The 14419-nt window shown below is 47.3% G+C and overlaps 1 protein-coding gene across 8 annotated transcripts in view; it reads left to right on the top strand.

The window, feature by feature from the left end:
• Positions 1-14419, top strand: part of LOC138758907 (paralemmin-1-like) — a 178872-nt gene that overhangs the window by 135351 nt on the left and 29102 nt on the right. For 7 of the 8 annotated variants that reach the window (XM_069928493.1, XM_069928492.1, XM_069928494.1 and 4 more), the window contains one exon: positions 13986-14116. In XM_069928493.1, the coding sequence (XP_069784594.1) occupies positions 13986-14116 (131 nt within the window). Of the gene's footprint in view, positions 1-1259; positions 1344-13985; positions 14117-14419 lie in introns of those variants that run through there. The other variant, XM_069928499.1, reaches the window with a different exon arrangement.

The following is a 14419-nucleotide window of genomic DNA, read 5'->3' as shown; positions in this document are numbered from 1 at the left end:
GGGTCTGAAAGCCACGAATGTATGTGGGTGGGGGGTGCACAACACCTCGTCTTGGGGAAGGGGCCATGGCCCGCGGATGCCCCACCTTGGCGCCGACCCTGCAAAAGCCTCCTTCGGCAGTTTGAAGCTTTGTGTTCCCTTCCAAAATTCTGGGAACATTTATCATCAACAGATTCGGATGCAGCCACAGGGACGTGGTGAATGCACCTCAGACCTCCACACAACTCTCTCCCTTCCATCGGCACTGTCTCGGAGAAGCAGCCAACACCCCACCCAGGCACACTGTCCTTTCCCTCCTCCCACTGGAAAGAAGATTCACGAGCGTGGGATCAGCCACTACCAAATTCCAGGCCAGTTTCTTTCCCGCCGTCGTCAGACTCCTGAATAAACCACACGGAAGTAAAACTACGTTACATTGCTCTGTTCGAACCAATCCCTCTCTGTAACTCTGCCCTCCATTTTCACTGTTGTCCCATGCATGGGTCGACCAGATGAACTTGCACGCAAAGTAAATTTCTTGCTGCACAATGAACTGGAACTTCATTTGAGATTATCGTGAAAATGTAGCAGACATGGGGAGAACTCCATGTCTACAAACTCCTTATAGACAGCGTCTGATTTGAACACCGCCATTGGCACTATGATAACCGTGCCATCTTGAATCTTGAATATAATCGGTGACTGCCTCAATAGCCTCCATAAGGAGGGGGATCCCAAATGATTATCCTCTGATTGAGGTCGTTATCTTTCACTCAGACCTGAACAGGTGACCTCTTATCCTGAGGTAACCTTTTATCTACCCCATGGTTCTAGACATCCCAGGTCAAAGGTACATCAGCTTCACAAACCCCTTGTCAATCCCATCAAAATTAATTTAAGTATGGAAAACAAAACAAAGGCACATTCCAAAAGTTTCCCTGACTACTCTGGAGCAGTGACGCTTGAACCCCCCCCCCCCCCCCCACCCCACCAGGTGTCACAGTCATGGATTGTGTGGAACATGAGTTCACCTCTCATCTGACCCAAACTCTTCCCGTACAAGGCCGCTCTCCCAGGGGTCGATCTAAAGAATTTTTAAAGTGCCAGATTAGTGTAAATGAGTCTTGGATGGGTAGCGTAGAGAGTGGAGCAAAGGGCCAATTTCTGCGCCATTTCTATTATCTCAATGGTCATCTCATTAATTTAAATTTTACATTTTATTTACAGCATGGCTGAAGCCGATTCCGGCCATTGAGACCCATGCTGCCCAATACACCCAAATAGCTGACAGCCCATACACAGATGCAGATCACTAACACAGATCAATCTGGGTGCTGCAGGCGTGTGAATCAGAAAACCTTCGGGTACAGTAATCATTCAGAAAGCTAACAGATCATTTTAAATCATTGGTTAAGCCTTATTTATTATGAGTATCGGTTTACACCTGCAGACCAACTTCTTTTAGTATTCTTTTACTAACTGAAGAACACCGATAACACACGCATGGGCTATCAGTGGGAGGAGGAAGCAAGCGAACTTGAGGCCATTCCCAGGTTATCAGCAGGATGTTTGTTTTGGCGGGAGGTTTTTCTGAGAATTTTCTCTCTTTTTTTTTGCATTGAATTTACAAGTTTGTTTTACGCAATGCCTTTTTTCCCCCCACGTTGGTATTAGCTGTCTTCATTGCGAACCACCTCTAATAAACCTGTGGACCATAGGTTGAGAAGTACCGATTTAGGACATCGGTGATAGACCACATCTGGGCTGCTGGGTACTGAAAGTGGCCTTCTAATTTAAGGATGGTGTTATTGGGCCGATACCTGAAATGCATCGTCATCTGAGGCTTGAGTCTGCTGGATGGTTAAAATATGCAAGATTCTGGTCGGTCTTGGCAGGGGACGTGGTGGATATTGTGTTCCTTCCTGAGCAAGGGATTGCTGTTTAAAAATACTTCATACTTCAGCCCCACTTGTCCATGATGACCAAGTCGGCATTCTGAGCTTGCCTCATTTATCTGTGTTTGGTCCCTATCCTTTTAAACCCTTCCAGTTTATTGATGTGTCCAGGTGTCTTCTGAATGTCAAAAATGCAGTGTGTTCCAGAAACGGACCACTCTCTGAGTGTTTCAAATAAGTGAAGTGAATTTTACTTTCTATGAGGGAGCTCACGGGTCTTTGGAACTCTCTTCCTCATGGGGTTGCGGATAGGTGATGGTTTTTTATGGCAGGGGTAGACTGATACTCGTTAAGCAAAGGGTTAAAAGGTTACAATCAGATCAGAAATTACACTATTACAGCAATCCAGGTTCAAACTAGTTTGTACGTCCTCCCCGTGACCTGCATGGGTTTCCTCCAGATACTTCCACCTTCCAAGATCTTCGGGGTTAGAAGGTTCATCAGTAACATGGGTGTAATTGGGTGGCGTGGGCCTAAAGGGCCTGTTACCATGCCATATCTCTAACGTTAAAAGAAAAAATCCAATCTACATCAATGTAGCTGGTTCCAATCCTCTCCCTGAATTAGCTCAGCATTGAGGGCAGCGAGGAATGGACTATAAATGTTGGCTCCGTCAATAAAGGCCACATTCTCCGAGCAAAGTTATGAAGTTAGACAGGAGACTGCAGATGCTGGAATCTGGAGTAAAAAGACAACAAATTGCTGGGGGAAGTCAGGCAGCGTCTGCGGAGGGATGTGGGCACTTGATGGCTTGAGTCGATCCTTCAACTGGACTGAAAGAGGAGAGGGACTGAAGTGTCAGTTTCAAGAAGTTTGACGGCATCCAGTTTTTTGATCCAGAGATCTACAGAATTGTTGTTGGTCCAGATAAAAATACATGCAGGCCTTTTCCACTGAGGTTAGATGGAGGACACCAGTTAAGGATGAAAGGGGATAAGTTAAAAGGGAATATTAGCGGGAATTGCGTCATGCAGGGAATGGTGGAAGTGAGGAAGCCAGCTGAATTGGTAATTGTAAAAAGATTTGGACAAGTACATAGATGGGAGGGGTATGGATGGATATGGATTGAATAAAGATCAGTGGGACTAGGCAGAAGAATAACTCAGCACAGACTAAAAGGGCCGAAGAACTTGTTCTGTGCTGTAGTGTTCTATGGTTCTATGAAGCTTTGTTATGTTGAAGGGTCTCCAGTGGCTCCTAATTATGTGAAAGTAAATAAATGCTCAAGTGCCATGAACAGGAAACAGGAAGAGCTGACTCTAGGACAGGGAATATCCGCTGCAGTGCTTCGCATAAGTCCATTTGTGAAGTCTTTGCCCTAACAGTCTCTGACCATGTTATCCTTGGTGACTGCAAGAACAAGGCTGGTCGCTTCAGATTTCAAGGAGTGGGTTTTGATCAGATTAGTTCATCTGGCCCTTCCCCCAGAGCCGAACTGATGTCCGTAACCACAAGATCGATCCCCCAGTCCTGGCCTTCTCTGAGTTGCATGTCACAATGAGGCCAGATCCTCTCCAGAGGCCTGGTGATAAAGCCCAGCCTGGCCCTACGGGGCCTTCTGTGAGAAGGCTACACCATTGTTGGTCGACAAAATCTGAAGCCCACTTCCTTCCTCTCATCTACATATGAAAGATCACATGACAGTGAATGGTGAGCCAAATATCTTGCCTTCCAACAATCCTAAAAAATTCCATTTAGAATCACAGAGTCATTCTTCAGTCCAACTTGCCAACACCAATCAAAATATCCCACCTGCCTGCTTTAGGCCCATATCTCTCCAAACCCATCCTATCCAGGTATCCATTCAAATATTTCTTAAACATTGCAATAGTTCCTGCCTCAACCACCTCCTCTGGCAGCCCGGTCCATCCACCCACAATCCTCTGTGTAAAAACCCCTCAGATTCCGGTTAAATCTCTCTTCTTCCCCTCACCTTAAACCTAGATCCCCTGGTTACCAGTTCCCTTACTCTGACTCTCTGCATTCAACTGATCTAGTCCTCTCATGATTTTATACACCTCTATGGACTCACCCCTCATCTTCCTGCGTTCCAAGGAATAAACCCCCAGCCTTGCTCGACCTCTCCCTGCAGCTCGGGTCCCCTGTCTCACTTCTGTTTGGAAGCTTTCTGGACACCAATCAACTTCCTAAAATCACAAGCCACCTTTCTTAACAAATACATGATTAGTTGAAGGGCCTTTGGGAAAGAATTGATGGAAGAAACAATCTTATTGGATGTTCCTCCTTCTTTCACAACCATAATTAGGTTGGCTAGAATTCACCTTAAACATCCCATCACTATTCTCCCCGATCGCACTCATTCCCACAGCTCAGTAACTCTCCTTCAGATTTCCTCTCCCCTCCAAATTCTGGCCTCCGGCATCTCTCACCTCTGATGACTGCAGCTGCCCTGTTCTCCAGCTCTCCTCACCCCGTTGAAACCCTCCTTCAAACCTAATTCCTCACCCAAGCTTTTAGTCATCTGACCTATTGTTGGATCTTGACCGAAACGCTCCTTTGATATATCTTCATTCTTGAGTCACTATGTGGATGTTTCTTGTTGTTTAGCTTAACTTGAAACCAGTTCCAAGCAGCACTGTTGCTCATGGCTCTGGGAGAAGGACTTGCCAAAGAGAGCTTTTAAATTCCAACACATTGCTCAACAGTGGGTGTAACCATCACAAGGCAGGATTTATTTTTCATCTGCTTCTTAATCCATCTTCCAATCATTGGATTTTGTAGAACAGCCTGATAAAAGGCTGGAATGTGTTTAATTAGGAAAAAATGAAAAAAGATGTTGAAGATTGAGGTAGTGTCCAAAATTAACTCCCCGTTGGCATTATTTCACTGCATCCAAGGAAAAAGATCTATTTTCTATTTCTAAGAAGTCAATGTTGTGATCAGGGTTTAGCTTGCTGGTTTGAAGGTTGGGGGTCAGGGCTGCTTGAGTGGTGATTGTGGTTTTGGGCTGGGGCATTCAGGAAGACTGCCAGAGCTATTCCCACGTGCTATCAATCCACGGACAGATAGCAAAAGTAAAGGCCGTGAGCGGGCCAAAATCTTAATTCAAGTTCAAGCGTATTAATATCTGACAGTGTGTACACATCCAGATGAGGCAGCATTTCTCCAGACCACACATGCACACCGCATAATAATCACACAAAGATTTAATTTTAAATATATTTAAAGACTTTGGGATGATTTACTCAGTTACAGGATGCTGTTCATCAATCTCACAGTCTGCAAGAAGAAACTATTTCCCAGCCTGATAGACTTGATTTTGATGTTCCTGTACCTCCCTCCTCATGGTAGTGGGATAAAGATACTATCTATTGGATGGAAAGAATCCTCAATAATTCTTTGAGCCCCTATTGAAGCTGCATTCCCAGTAAATGTCAACAATAGAGGAAAGATAGACCCTGGTGATCTTCTTGGCCAGTTTGAGGATCCTCTGTATTGAGCTCTGCTCCGGTCCTTTGCAGCTGCTGTCCCCACACCAGGCAGGAAGCTCTCAATTGTTCTCCTGTAAACCGTTGTCAAGTTGGGAGGCCTGTAGCCTCGCCCTTCTCAACTTCCTTAGGAAGTGTAGGCGTTACTGCACCTTCCTGAGCAAAGAGGAGGTGTTAAGCATCCAGGACAGGTTGTCCCTTATAGGTGCACAAAAGAACTTTGTGCTCTCCACTCTCTCCATGGCTGAGCCTATCACTGTGTAATGGAAAGTGATCGATCTTCATTCCTCCTCAAGTCCCAAATCATCTCATTTGTCTGGTCCACTCTGGGACTCGGGTTGAAGTTCTCACAACATTTGACAAGTGTCCCAACCTCCTCTCTGTAAGCCAATCTCTCATTGCATCGATCTAGTGAAATGGTTTTCAAACTTTCAGATTCAGATTTATTGTCAGACATCACATACAACCCTGAGATTCCTTTTCCCTGTGGGCGTGGCAGAATTACCCCTAAATGGTAGTACAAAAATAAACCGAACACACCGTAAACCTGTAAACAAATAAAAGAACTGTAAACAGTTAACAAATGTAAACAAGCTGACTGCAATACCAAGACAACAAGAAAAATCAATTAATAAAGTGCACAAGTAAGAGTCCTTAAATGAGTCTCTGATTGACTTTGTGGTTGAGGAGTCTGATGGTGGGGCGAGTCTTGGGGCACCTCTGCCTCTTTCCTGATGGCAGCAGCGAGAATGGAGCGTGTGTTTGCTATTGCTCTCCGACAGCAACATTCCCTGTAGGTTTTGCCTGTGATGCCCTGGGCTATGTCCACTACCTTTTGGAGGATTTTATGCTCAGGGGGATTGGTGTTTCCATAACAGACCGTGATGCACACGGTCATCACACTTCCCACCACACCTCTGTAGAAATTTGCCAGGGTTTCCGATGTCATACCAAACCTCTGCCAACTCTGAGAAAGTAGAGGCACTGACATGCTTTCTTCTCAATGCCATTGGTGTGATGGGTCCAGGAAAAATCTTCCGAAATAGTGACTCCACCTCCGATCCCCTGATGATCACTTCCCTTCCTGAAGTCAACAATCAGCTTCTTTGTTTTGTTGACATTGAGTGCAAGGTTGTTGTAGGTGCGCCATTCAGCCAGGTTGTCAATCTCCATCCTGTATGCAAACTCATCACCTTCCTTTAAGCAACCACATACCATATAATTAATCCCTTACTAATCACAGAGCACCTATGGCATAGGGATTATTTAAGGTAGAATGTGAGTGGAAAGAAAAAGTATGAAAACCACTGATCTAGTGCAAAGTGGACATGGCTGGGTGCAACGGGAGATCTAAGATGTTGCAGATGTAGTTTGCCAGATATTGTCCCGTCTTCTGATTGTTCCCTGCAGCAGAGAACCACCGCCAATGTACCAAAACCTGAGTAACTGAACATGTTCCAACCGGTTTGGCAGTGGACATCTTTGGGCCACCAATGGTCAGAGTGGACTTGCTGGGCCAAGTGGCCCATTTCTATGCTATGTAACTCAATACCACCTGTACTGTAGAGCTCAGATTAAACTGGGCACTTGCAGAAAACACAGGGATTAACAGGACTCAAGGCATCCTTGGCCTGAGTCCAGTCTTGACCGGGCAATTTGGTCAAACATTCAGTTCAGTGCTGAGGGAGTGCTTGGCTGCCACAGGTACCATCCCTCCAACAAAGTGTTAGATGGAGCCTCTGTCTGCTATCTCCCTGGGATGTGAAGATCCCATGACATCTATCCTACTTTACAACAAAAAATCTTAGCTGAAATAACTCAATGGGCATGGACTGCACAGGCTGAGCCAACATTTAATTACCCCTCCATAATTGCCCATGAGAAGGTGATGGGGAGTTGCCTTTTTGGACCCCTGTAGTCCTTGGAGTGAGGCTGTACGAGGGAGTTTACTCCAGGCTTTGGACCCAGGGATGGTGAAAGAACAGCAGTAGGTTTCTAAGCCAGGAAGTTGTGCGGCTCAGAGGGTAACTTCCAGGTCATGGGGCTCCTCTGATCTGCTGAATCATTACACAAACATATTTTGATATCAGAATGATTAACCTCGGTCAAAGGGATAAACTTATCAAGGAGGTTTCGGAGTTTAGGGCCTCAAGTGGTGGAATCCTGGCTTGTAAGCAGTAGATATTCTGAAGTACTGTGGGGACAGAGATGGCCAAAGAGATGAAAGTGGCAGTGAACGTGTTAAAATGGAGTCCTTGCCATTGCCTGTCAGATTTGGAGGAGATGTCAGATTGTGGGGCTTGGGGTGAGTTGGACCTTGGGGAGTGTGCTGAGACAACCTGGCCAGGAGCCATGTGTGGGTGTCAACAGGAGCCACAGGGCAGGTGCAGGGTCACTACACTCTGGGGTGGAAAACTGCAGCTTACGTGCTGGAGCAGAAACGGACTGCTCTCGTGGTTCAGATCCTGTCAGCTGCCAGGGCAAGGCCTTGGACATGGGCATTCAACCGGGCCCGATGGTTTTGCCTTTGCAGAGATTTAGCTGGAAGAAATTTCTGTCTCAGCGAAGGAAGCGGCAGAGTTAGCACAATGTTATTACAGCTCCTGCATCCCTGGTTCGAATCTGCCGCAGTCTGTAAAGAGTTCATACGTTCTCCCAGTTTCTGCGTGGAGTTCTTCTGGGTACTCTGGTTTCACCCTCCACAGTGTACAGGGCTCTTAGGTTCATTGGTGTATTTAGGTGGGACGAGCTCGAGGGCCAGAAGGACCTGTTAAATTTAAATTAATTTATGTGGTACTGGGTGGGAAGGTGAGGTAATGAGATCTCAGAAGCAATTGAATAAATTATTGAATGGATGGTCTATTGTCATGTACATAAGTATAATAGAACCATAGGACAGCACAGAAACAGGCCCTTTGGCCCATTGAGTCTGTGCCAAACTATTATTCTGCCTATTCACAATGATCTGCATGTGGATCATAGTCCTCCATCCCCCTCCCATCCATGTACCTGTCTGAATCTTTCTTAAATATTGAAATCGAGCCTGAGTCCACATCAAGTTTGAATCCCTGCTTATAGACGCGCTTTGGCCTGCTCGAAACCTGCTGTATGTAGTGCAGGCGTGGCCTATCTCCCTCACCTCCGTCTAAATGGGTCATATAGGGATTCAAGATGGAAAGTGTCCGAAGGGTCGCAATGTACAAGTCGCCAGACAATGGGGGCAAGGGCGTACTCACTGTCGCTCTCATCTTGATGACCACCTTCATTTGTGGCTGCATCAGACTGTGTGTGGAACCAAAGTACAAGGGCACCAAGTGTTACCATGTGCTGAGGTTCTACCTGTCCCTGGTGCTATGAAGTAAAGTAGGGGCTGGCCCCATTGCCACGCAACGTCCCAATCATCTAGATCTTACCACATCACCTATCCTTCGTGGAAAACCTTTTCCAGACCAATAGCTCTGACCACAAGAATTCAGGCAGTATCAGCGCAGAACATCCTGCAGACACTGAGGAGAGGACTTGATGGACACAGTGGGGTGATTCCTTGAGCAGACTGTCAAGGTGGCCTCGTGACGTGCCTCATCACCAGTGCTCTCGAACAAACACCAGGACGTGGTGGGCTGGTGGCAAGAGGAGCCCTCCCCAGTCAGATCATTCCTGGACGACGGGAACATCACTCACAACAAGCATTGTCTGAGAGATGACTGCGATGGAAAGGATACAGTCAGCCACCTCTTTGCTGAATGTAGATTCATGGAGTGTGTGGAGAAGGATGCAAGGGTTTTTATCACATTTCATCCCCAGCAACAGCGTGACAAAGTACTCTCTGATCTACGGTTGTTTCCAGTGATGCCCACAGAGTCAGACACCATAAACTGCTGGAAGCACTACTTATAGATGCACTTTGGCCTGCCCGAAACCTGTTGGTCTTTCAGCACCCAGAGATGTTGATGTGGGAATGTTTCCAGGCACATTCCAGGTTACAGGAGTTCATTCTGCGGGATGCTCTTTAGGCTTGAGGCAGCCAAATGCGAGGGCACTGTACTGCACAGCTGGCATTAACAATGACTTTTCAAGTTTCCATTAACACCCCTTCCCCCCGTTTTCCTCCTACCCTATCCCTTTCCTTTTCTCCAGCTCCCCACCTCCTTCCCTTCCTTCTCTTATCAAAGAGCCACCCATGGCCCTCGGCCCACTTTTTCAGTTTTTTTCTCTTCTACCCTCCCACCTCATACCTATTAGCCTATGCTCCTCCACCTGCTCCTTTCCTCCTCTCCTCTCCACTCCTCCAGCCCCCCACCCCACCCCCACAACCCCACCAGGCTTATACCTGAAGGGCCCAGGTCTAAAATGTTGGTTCCCCTTTGCTTTCTGTGGATGTTGCGTGACCTGCTCAGTTCTCCAGCATCTCTGTACATTGCAAAGGGTGCAGTGTTCGAGCATTCTCTATAGGTTGGAGGTTTTAGAGGAGGCAGTATTTACAAAATCTCAGCAGGCCCTGAGAACTGGAGGTCAGGCAACATCTACAGAGAGAAGTGGTCAGTCAACACTTTGGATCAAGGCCAGTTATTGTACCTTTAATAGGGTCCAGTACGTTACATTGGAAAGGGTCATTCTCTCCACGGATGCCGCCTGTCCTGCAGAATCTCGGGATCCCGACAGCCGCAGTTCTTGTGTTTGCTTTTGGTGAGACCTGGTTGAGCAAAGTGGGAACTGCTGGATGTCAGGGGAGATTTAAAACGTACCTATTGACCTGCTGTTGGGGACAACAGTAGAAACATACAATGAGGTGAGGTCACAGAGCAATTAAAGATCCCACCACTGAAATGAGGAGACAGCTGATGCATGGCCCTTCCAGATGTTACATGGCTATTCCAGATGTGTGGCCATTCCAGATGTTGCTGTGTTCTGAAATACTTCAACACTCAACAGCCTTTTGTAGAATAGAACATAGAACATTACAATACAGTCCAGGCCTTTCTGCTCACAATGTTGTGCCGACATATATAAACCTACTCAACAATCTAAGCATCACATCCATAACCCTCTATTTTCTTGCATCCATGTGCCTGTCATAAGAGTCTTTTATATGCCCCTGTTGTACCAGCTTCCACCATCATACCTGACAATGCATTGCAGGCACCCATTACTCACTGTGTGTAAAAAAAATGTTACCTCTGGCGTCTCCCCTAAACTTTCCTCCCCGCACCTTATGCAGATATCTTTGGTTCCACAAATGTTATTTAAGTTCAAGATCTGTAGTGTGCCTTTAAAGTCATTTTAAATTAAAACAGGCAAGTGATATTTTCAGCCAAAAACAATTAAAGGGACTCTTGGAATGGTGACAGAGGAGAGGAAAGCTGAGAGTCTAGGTTGTGAACTTTTCCTTGTGACCTGCCAACCACCAGCTATTTGCTGGCTGGCAGTTGTTTCTCTTCAGCTGAACTAAGGAGCACTCCCTTGGGTCTGCTCAGGAAAGCTGCAGATCAGAGCCTGACAGAGTGCTTACACTGCAATCGGGAAGTGTCTGTAGGTTTGTCAATGGTCAGCACCCCTTCACTGCCAAATCCGATTCATCGAGAGCGGGTAAATGCCAAGAGGCTTCAGCACCTCTGGGTTGGAAACTCCCAGCCGGCCTCCCGAGGCTTCAAATAGAGTTGCTGCAGCCACAAACAGAGTTGCTGCAGCCATAGCCAGCCTGGCTCTGTGGAAGTCTTTGTGGATTAAAGCCTGTTATATAGTCTTTACCTTGTGTGTGTCTGATTCTGTCTAACAGCGCACCACAATGTGTAATCTTTTTAAATATTAGGATGGAGTCCTGCACCATCAGAGATGTCGCTTTTGAAAGTGTTGTTAGGCAAAGGGCTTGCTGCTCAGGAGGGTGATATAGATCGCATATAATGAGAAGAGAAGAAATTAGAAATGAGAATTAATGAATTGGTCGATGACCCCATTGCTACTTGTGGTAGGTGCTGTAGGCAATCTTCATTGAGTAACAACACTTGCCAGTAGCTGTAAGGGTGTTGCTTGTAACATGATATGTTGTTCAGGAGATGATCACACCTGCTGGTTCCCTCAGTGGGAACTCATGGGGTTCATGGTGGGTGATGGTTAGCATGGTCTCAATGGGTTCCCATTCAGCGACTGCCCAGGCCTCCTGCTCTGAGATGATCTGATGTTGTTCAAGAGGCCCCAGGTTTCTACAACACACACACTTGGCAACGAGCTTCCTTTCAGAACATACAACATGGAACAGTACAGAACAAGGACAGGCCGTGTGTGAGTTCTGAGCCTGATCCCAATCTAACTAATCCCACCTGCTTCCACGTGCACTCAACCCATCTGTTCGCTGCTTGTTCCTGTGTTTGTCCAAATGCCTCAGAACTCCTGGCCATAGGTTCTTTCTGCTTCTCTGGTACCTATTCTAAATCGGCCCTCGCTCCAGAGCAACCTCCTGGGACCCCTCATTAACTAATGGATGGAGCTTTCAGTCACACTGATGGTGTGAAGCAGTTGGTAAAGGGTTAGCCTGATTTGTCTCTTTAATGCATTTCTGGGGGTATGGTTGTTTTTCCATTTCTCTTGTAAAGTCAAGGCTTCAGTTCGCAGGTTCAGTTGAATCTCCCAACTGGCCACTGATTGGAAGATGTCCCCTGACTTTGGTAAGGAACAGAGTGCAGTGATCTTTCCTCAGTTGGGCGAGAGAGAGAGAGAGAGAGATTCATGTCCTCTCCTCTCCCAGGGAACATCTCCATGGGTGTTGAAGTGGTACTGATTATGAGGTACCTCGGGACATCGTATGGCAAGAGTCAACGACCCATTATTGCTTCCTCTCCAGACTAAGCACATGAAAGTGGTTCTCAGTATTGGAAGGCACTGATGGAGCTCATTAGTGAGGCTCTTTCATTGTCATTGTCATTGGCCCACTTCCTTTAGCGTCTGAAACCGTGCACATGACGAGTCAATGAGGGATGATTAAAGCAGTGGTCTTCAAACTTTTTCTTTCCATCCACAGACCACCTTAAGCAATCCCTTACTAATCACAGAGCACCAATGGCACAGGGACGCGAGTGGAAAGAAAAAGGTTGAGAACTGTTGTATTGTGGTAACTCCACATCTGATTAGGTTAATTGTTAGGCAAGTGGTCAGAGAAGGACCCCCCCCCCACCCCAAGAAAGGCTTAAATCACAGGAACAAAATAAGCTTCCGTCTCACTGCTCCCAATCTTACACACAGTCCTGATGTGGAATGTGGGGTCGCAGCTCCACGTTCACCCGAGTTCAGGTGCTGTCTGTGTGGAGTTTGTACGCTCTCTCCTTGTCTTGGACCAACAGGTCAGTCGCCTGACGAAGGCACCCAAACCCCCCGTTGAAACGCCGGCGTCCGGGGCGGTGGAGGAATTGACTGAGAAGAGCGCGTTGCTCCCACCCCCCTCCCATGGTTGGAGAGGGATTAAACTGCGATCTCACGGCGCCGGGCTCGTCTCCAACAAAAGGAGCGGGAGGCAGGGTCCGCCGTGCATGGAGCGAGGGGGAAGGCATCGCCAGCGAGACGTTCGGTCCGGCGTCGCCGCTGAACCGCAGACCCAGCGAGGATGGTCCCCAATTCCAGCCGCGTCTGTGTGTCCGGGAGCCGGGCGGGCTGAGTGCGGCGCCCCGATCCCTGGGATTCGGGACTCTGAGATCCCTCCACACCTCCGGCGTCTTCATTTTCACCTTCAGTGTGCATGCGCTATACTGGCGCAGCGGCCAACGGGCCAACTCTAATATATATTTAATATGATCTTGCGGGCCAAATATAATTATATCGCGGGCCAAATTTGGCCCGCGGGCCAGAGTTTGACATGTGTGCTCTAAACCATCGTATTCATGTACCTGTCCAAATCTTTCTTAAACACTGCAACTGTACCAGCCTCAACCACCACCTCCAACATGTGGAGGTGGCTTATAATTATCTGGCTTATAATTACCCAGATCATTCTTAGAGCCTTTCTTAAAAAAGGTGCATATCCGGGATGTATGACCCGAGGATCATTCACGAACGTTCACTTGACTTTACCTGCAAAAACCAGAACTTGGCCTAATGTTAACTAACCTGTTCCATGCACCCATCTGCCACTGTGTAAAAAAGGTTACCCCTCAGGTTCCTGCTAAATCTCTCCCCACTCACCTTAACCCATGTCCTCTGATTACTGATTCCCCTACTCTGGGCAAAACCTGATTTATTCCTCGCACACCTTGATGAGAAAGCTCCTCATCTTCCTGCACTCCAAGAGATAAAGCCCCAGATTGTTCATTCTATCCCTATATGCAGCTCGGGTCCCTGAGTCCTGCCAACATCCTCGCCGATCTTCTCTTCACCCTCTCCAGCTTGACCACATTTTTTCTGCAGTACAGTGACCAAAATTAAACCAGATATTGGTTGGTCAAACAAATTCCTCCCCTATTGACAAGGTAAATTGGGCCCACCCTCTCTACTGTCTCTGTGATTGAAAGCTCCGCCTGGTTATTTCATGGGAGCTCTCAAAACTTGCAGAGAACTGAATTCTGCCATTGGCCGCTCTGCCACTCGAGCTGATCCCAATTTCTTTTCCCCTGTGCAGTCTAAGGCTTTGCGAGAACGATGGCTCCTGGAGGGCACTCTTTCTTCAGCGGCAGAGGAGGACCAGGGGATGAATAAACAGTTCCAGGAGGACAACCTCAAAACAAAGCAGTTGGAGGAGACCATCCTGAGGTAACTTGCAGGCTGCTCGTGGTGTTTGTGTCCCTTGTGAGAAGCAGACAGGCATCTGCCAGGTTGCCACCATTTATCCATTACTACCAGCTGGAGGTCACTGGCCAAAGGATGGTCAGCGGTGCTCACATTCACAGTGAGAAGCAAAGTCATTGATCCGGATGCATTCAGCTGGGTGGGGGGAGGGGGGGAGGGGGAAGCACACCCATTCTGTCTGTGGGTGTTATTCGTGAAGACCGTTCCAATCTCTGTTTGATTCATGGAGTGTTGGAAAACAGAAACATGGCAAAACCCGGAGTCTGG

This window comes from Narcine bancroftii, chromosome 3 (genome assembly GCF_036971445.1).
Source record: "Narcine bancroftii isolate sNarBan1 chromosome 3, sNarBan1.hap1, whole genome shotgun sequence".
In the NCBI taxonomy this organism is placed as follows: Eukaryota; Metazoa; Chordata; class Chondrichthyes; order Torpediniformes; family Narcinidae; genus Narcine; species Narcine bancroftii.
Note: the sequence above shows the minus strand (reverse complement) of the source record. Positions and strands in the feature narration are given on the sequence as shown.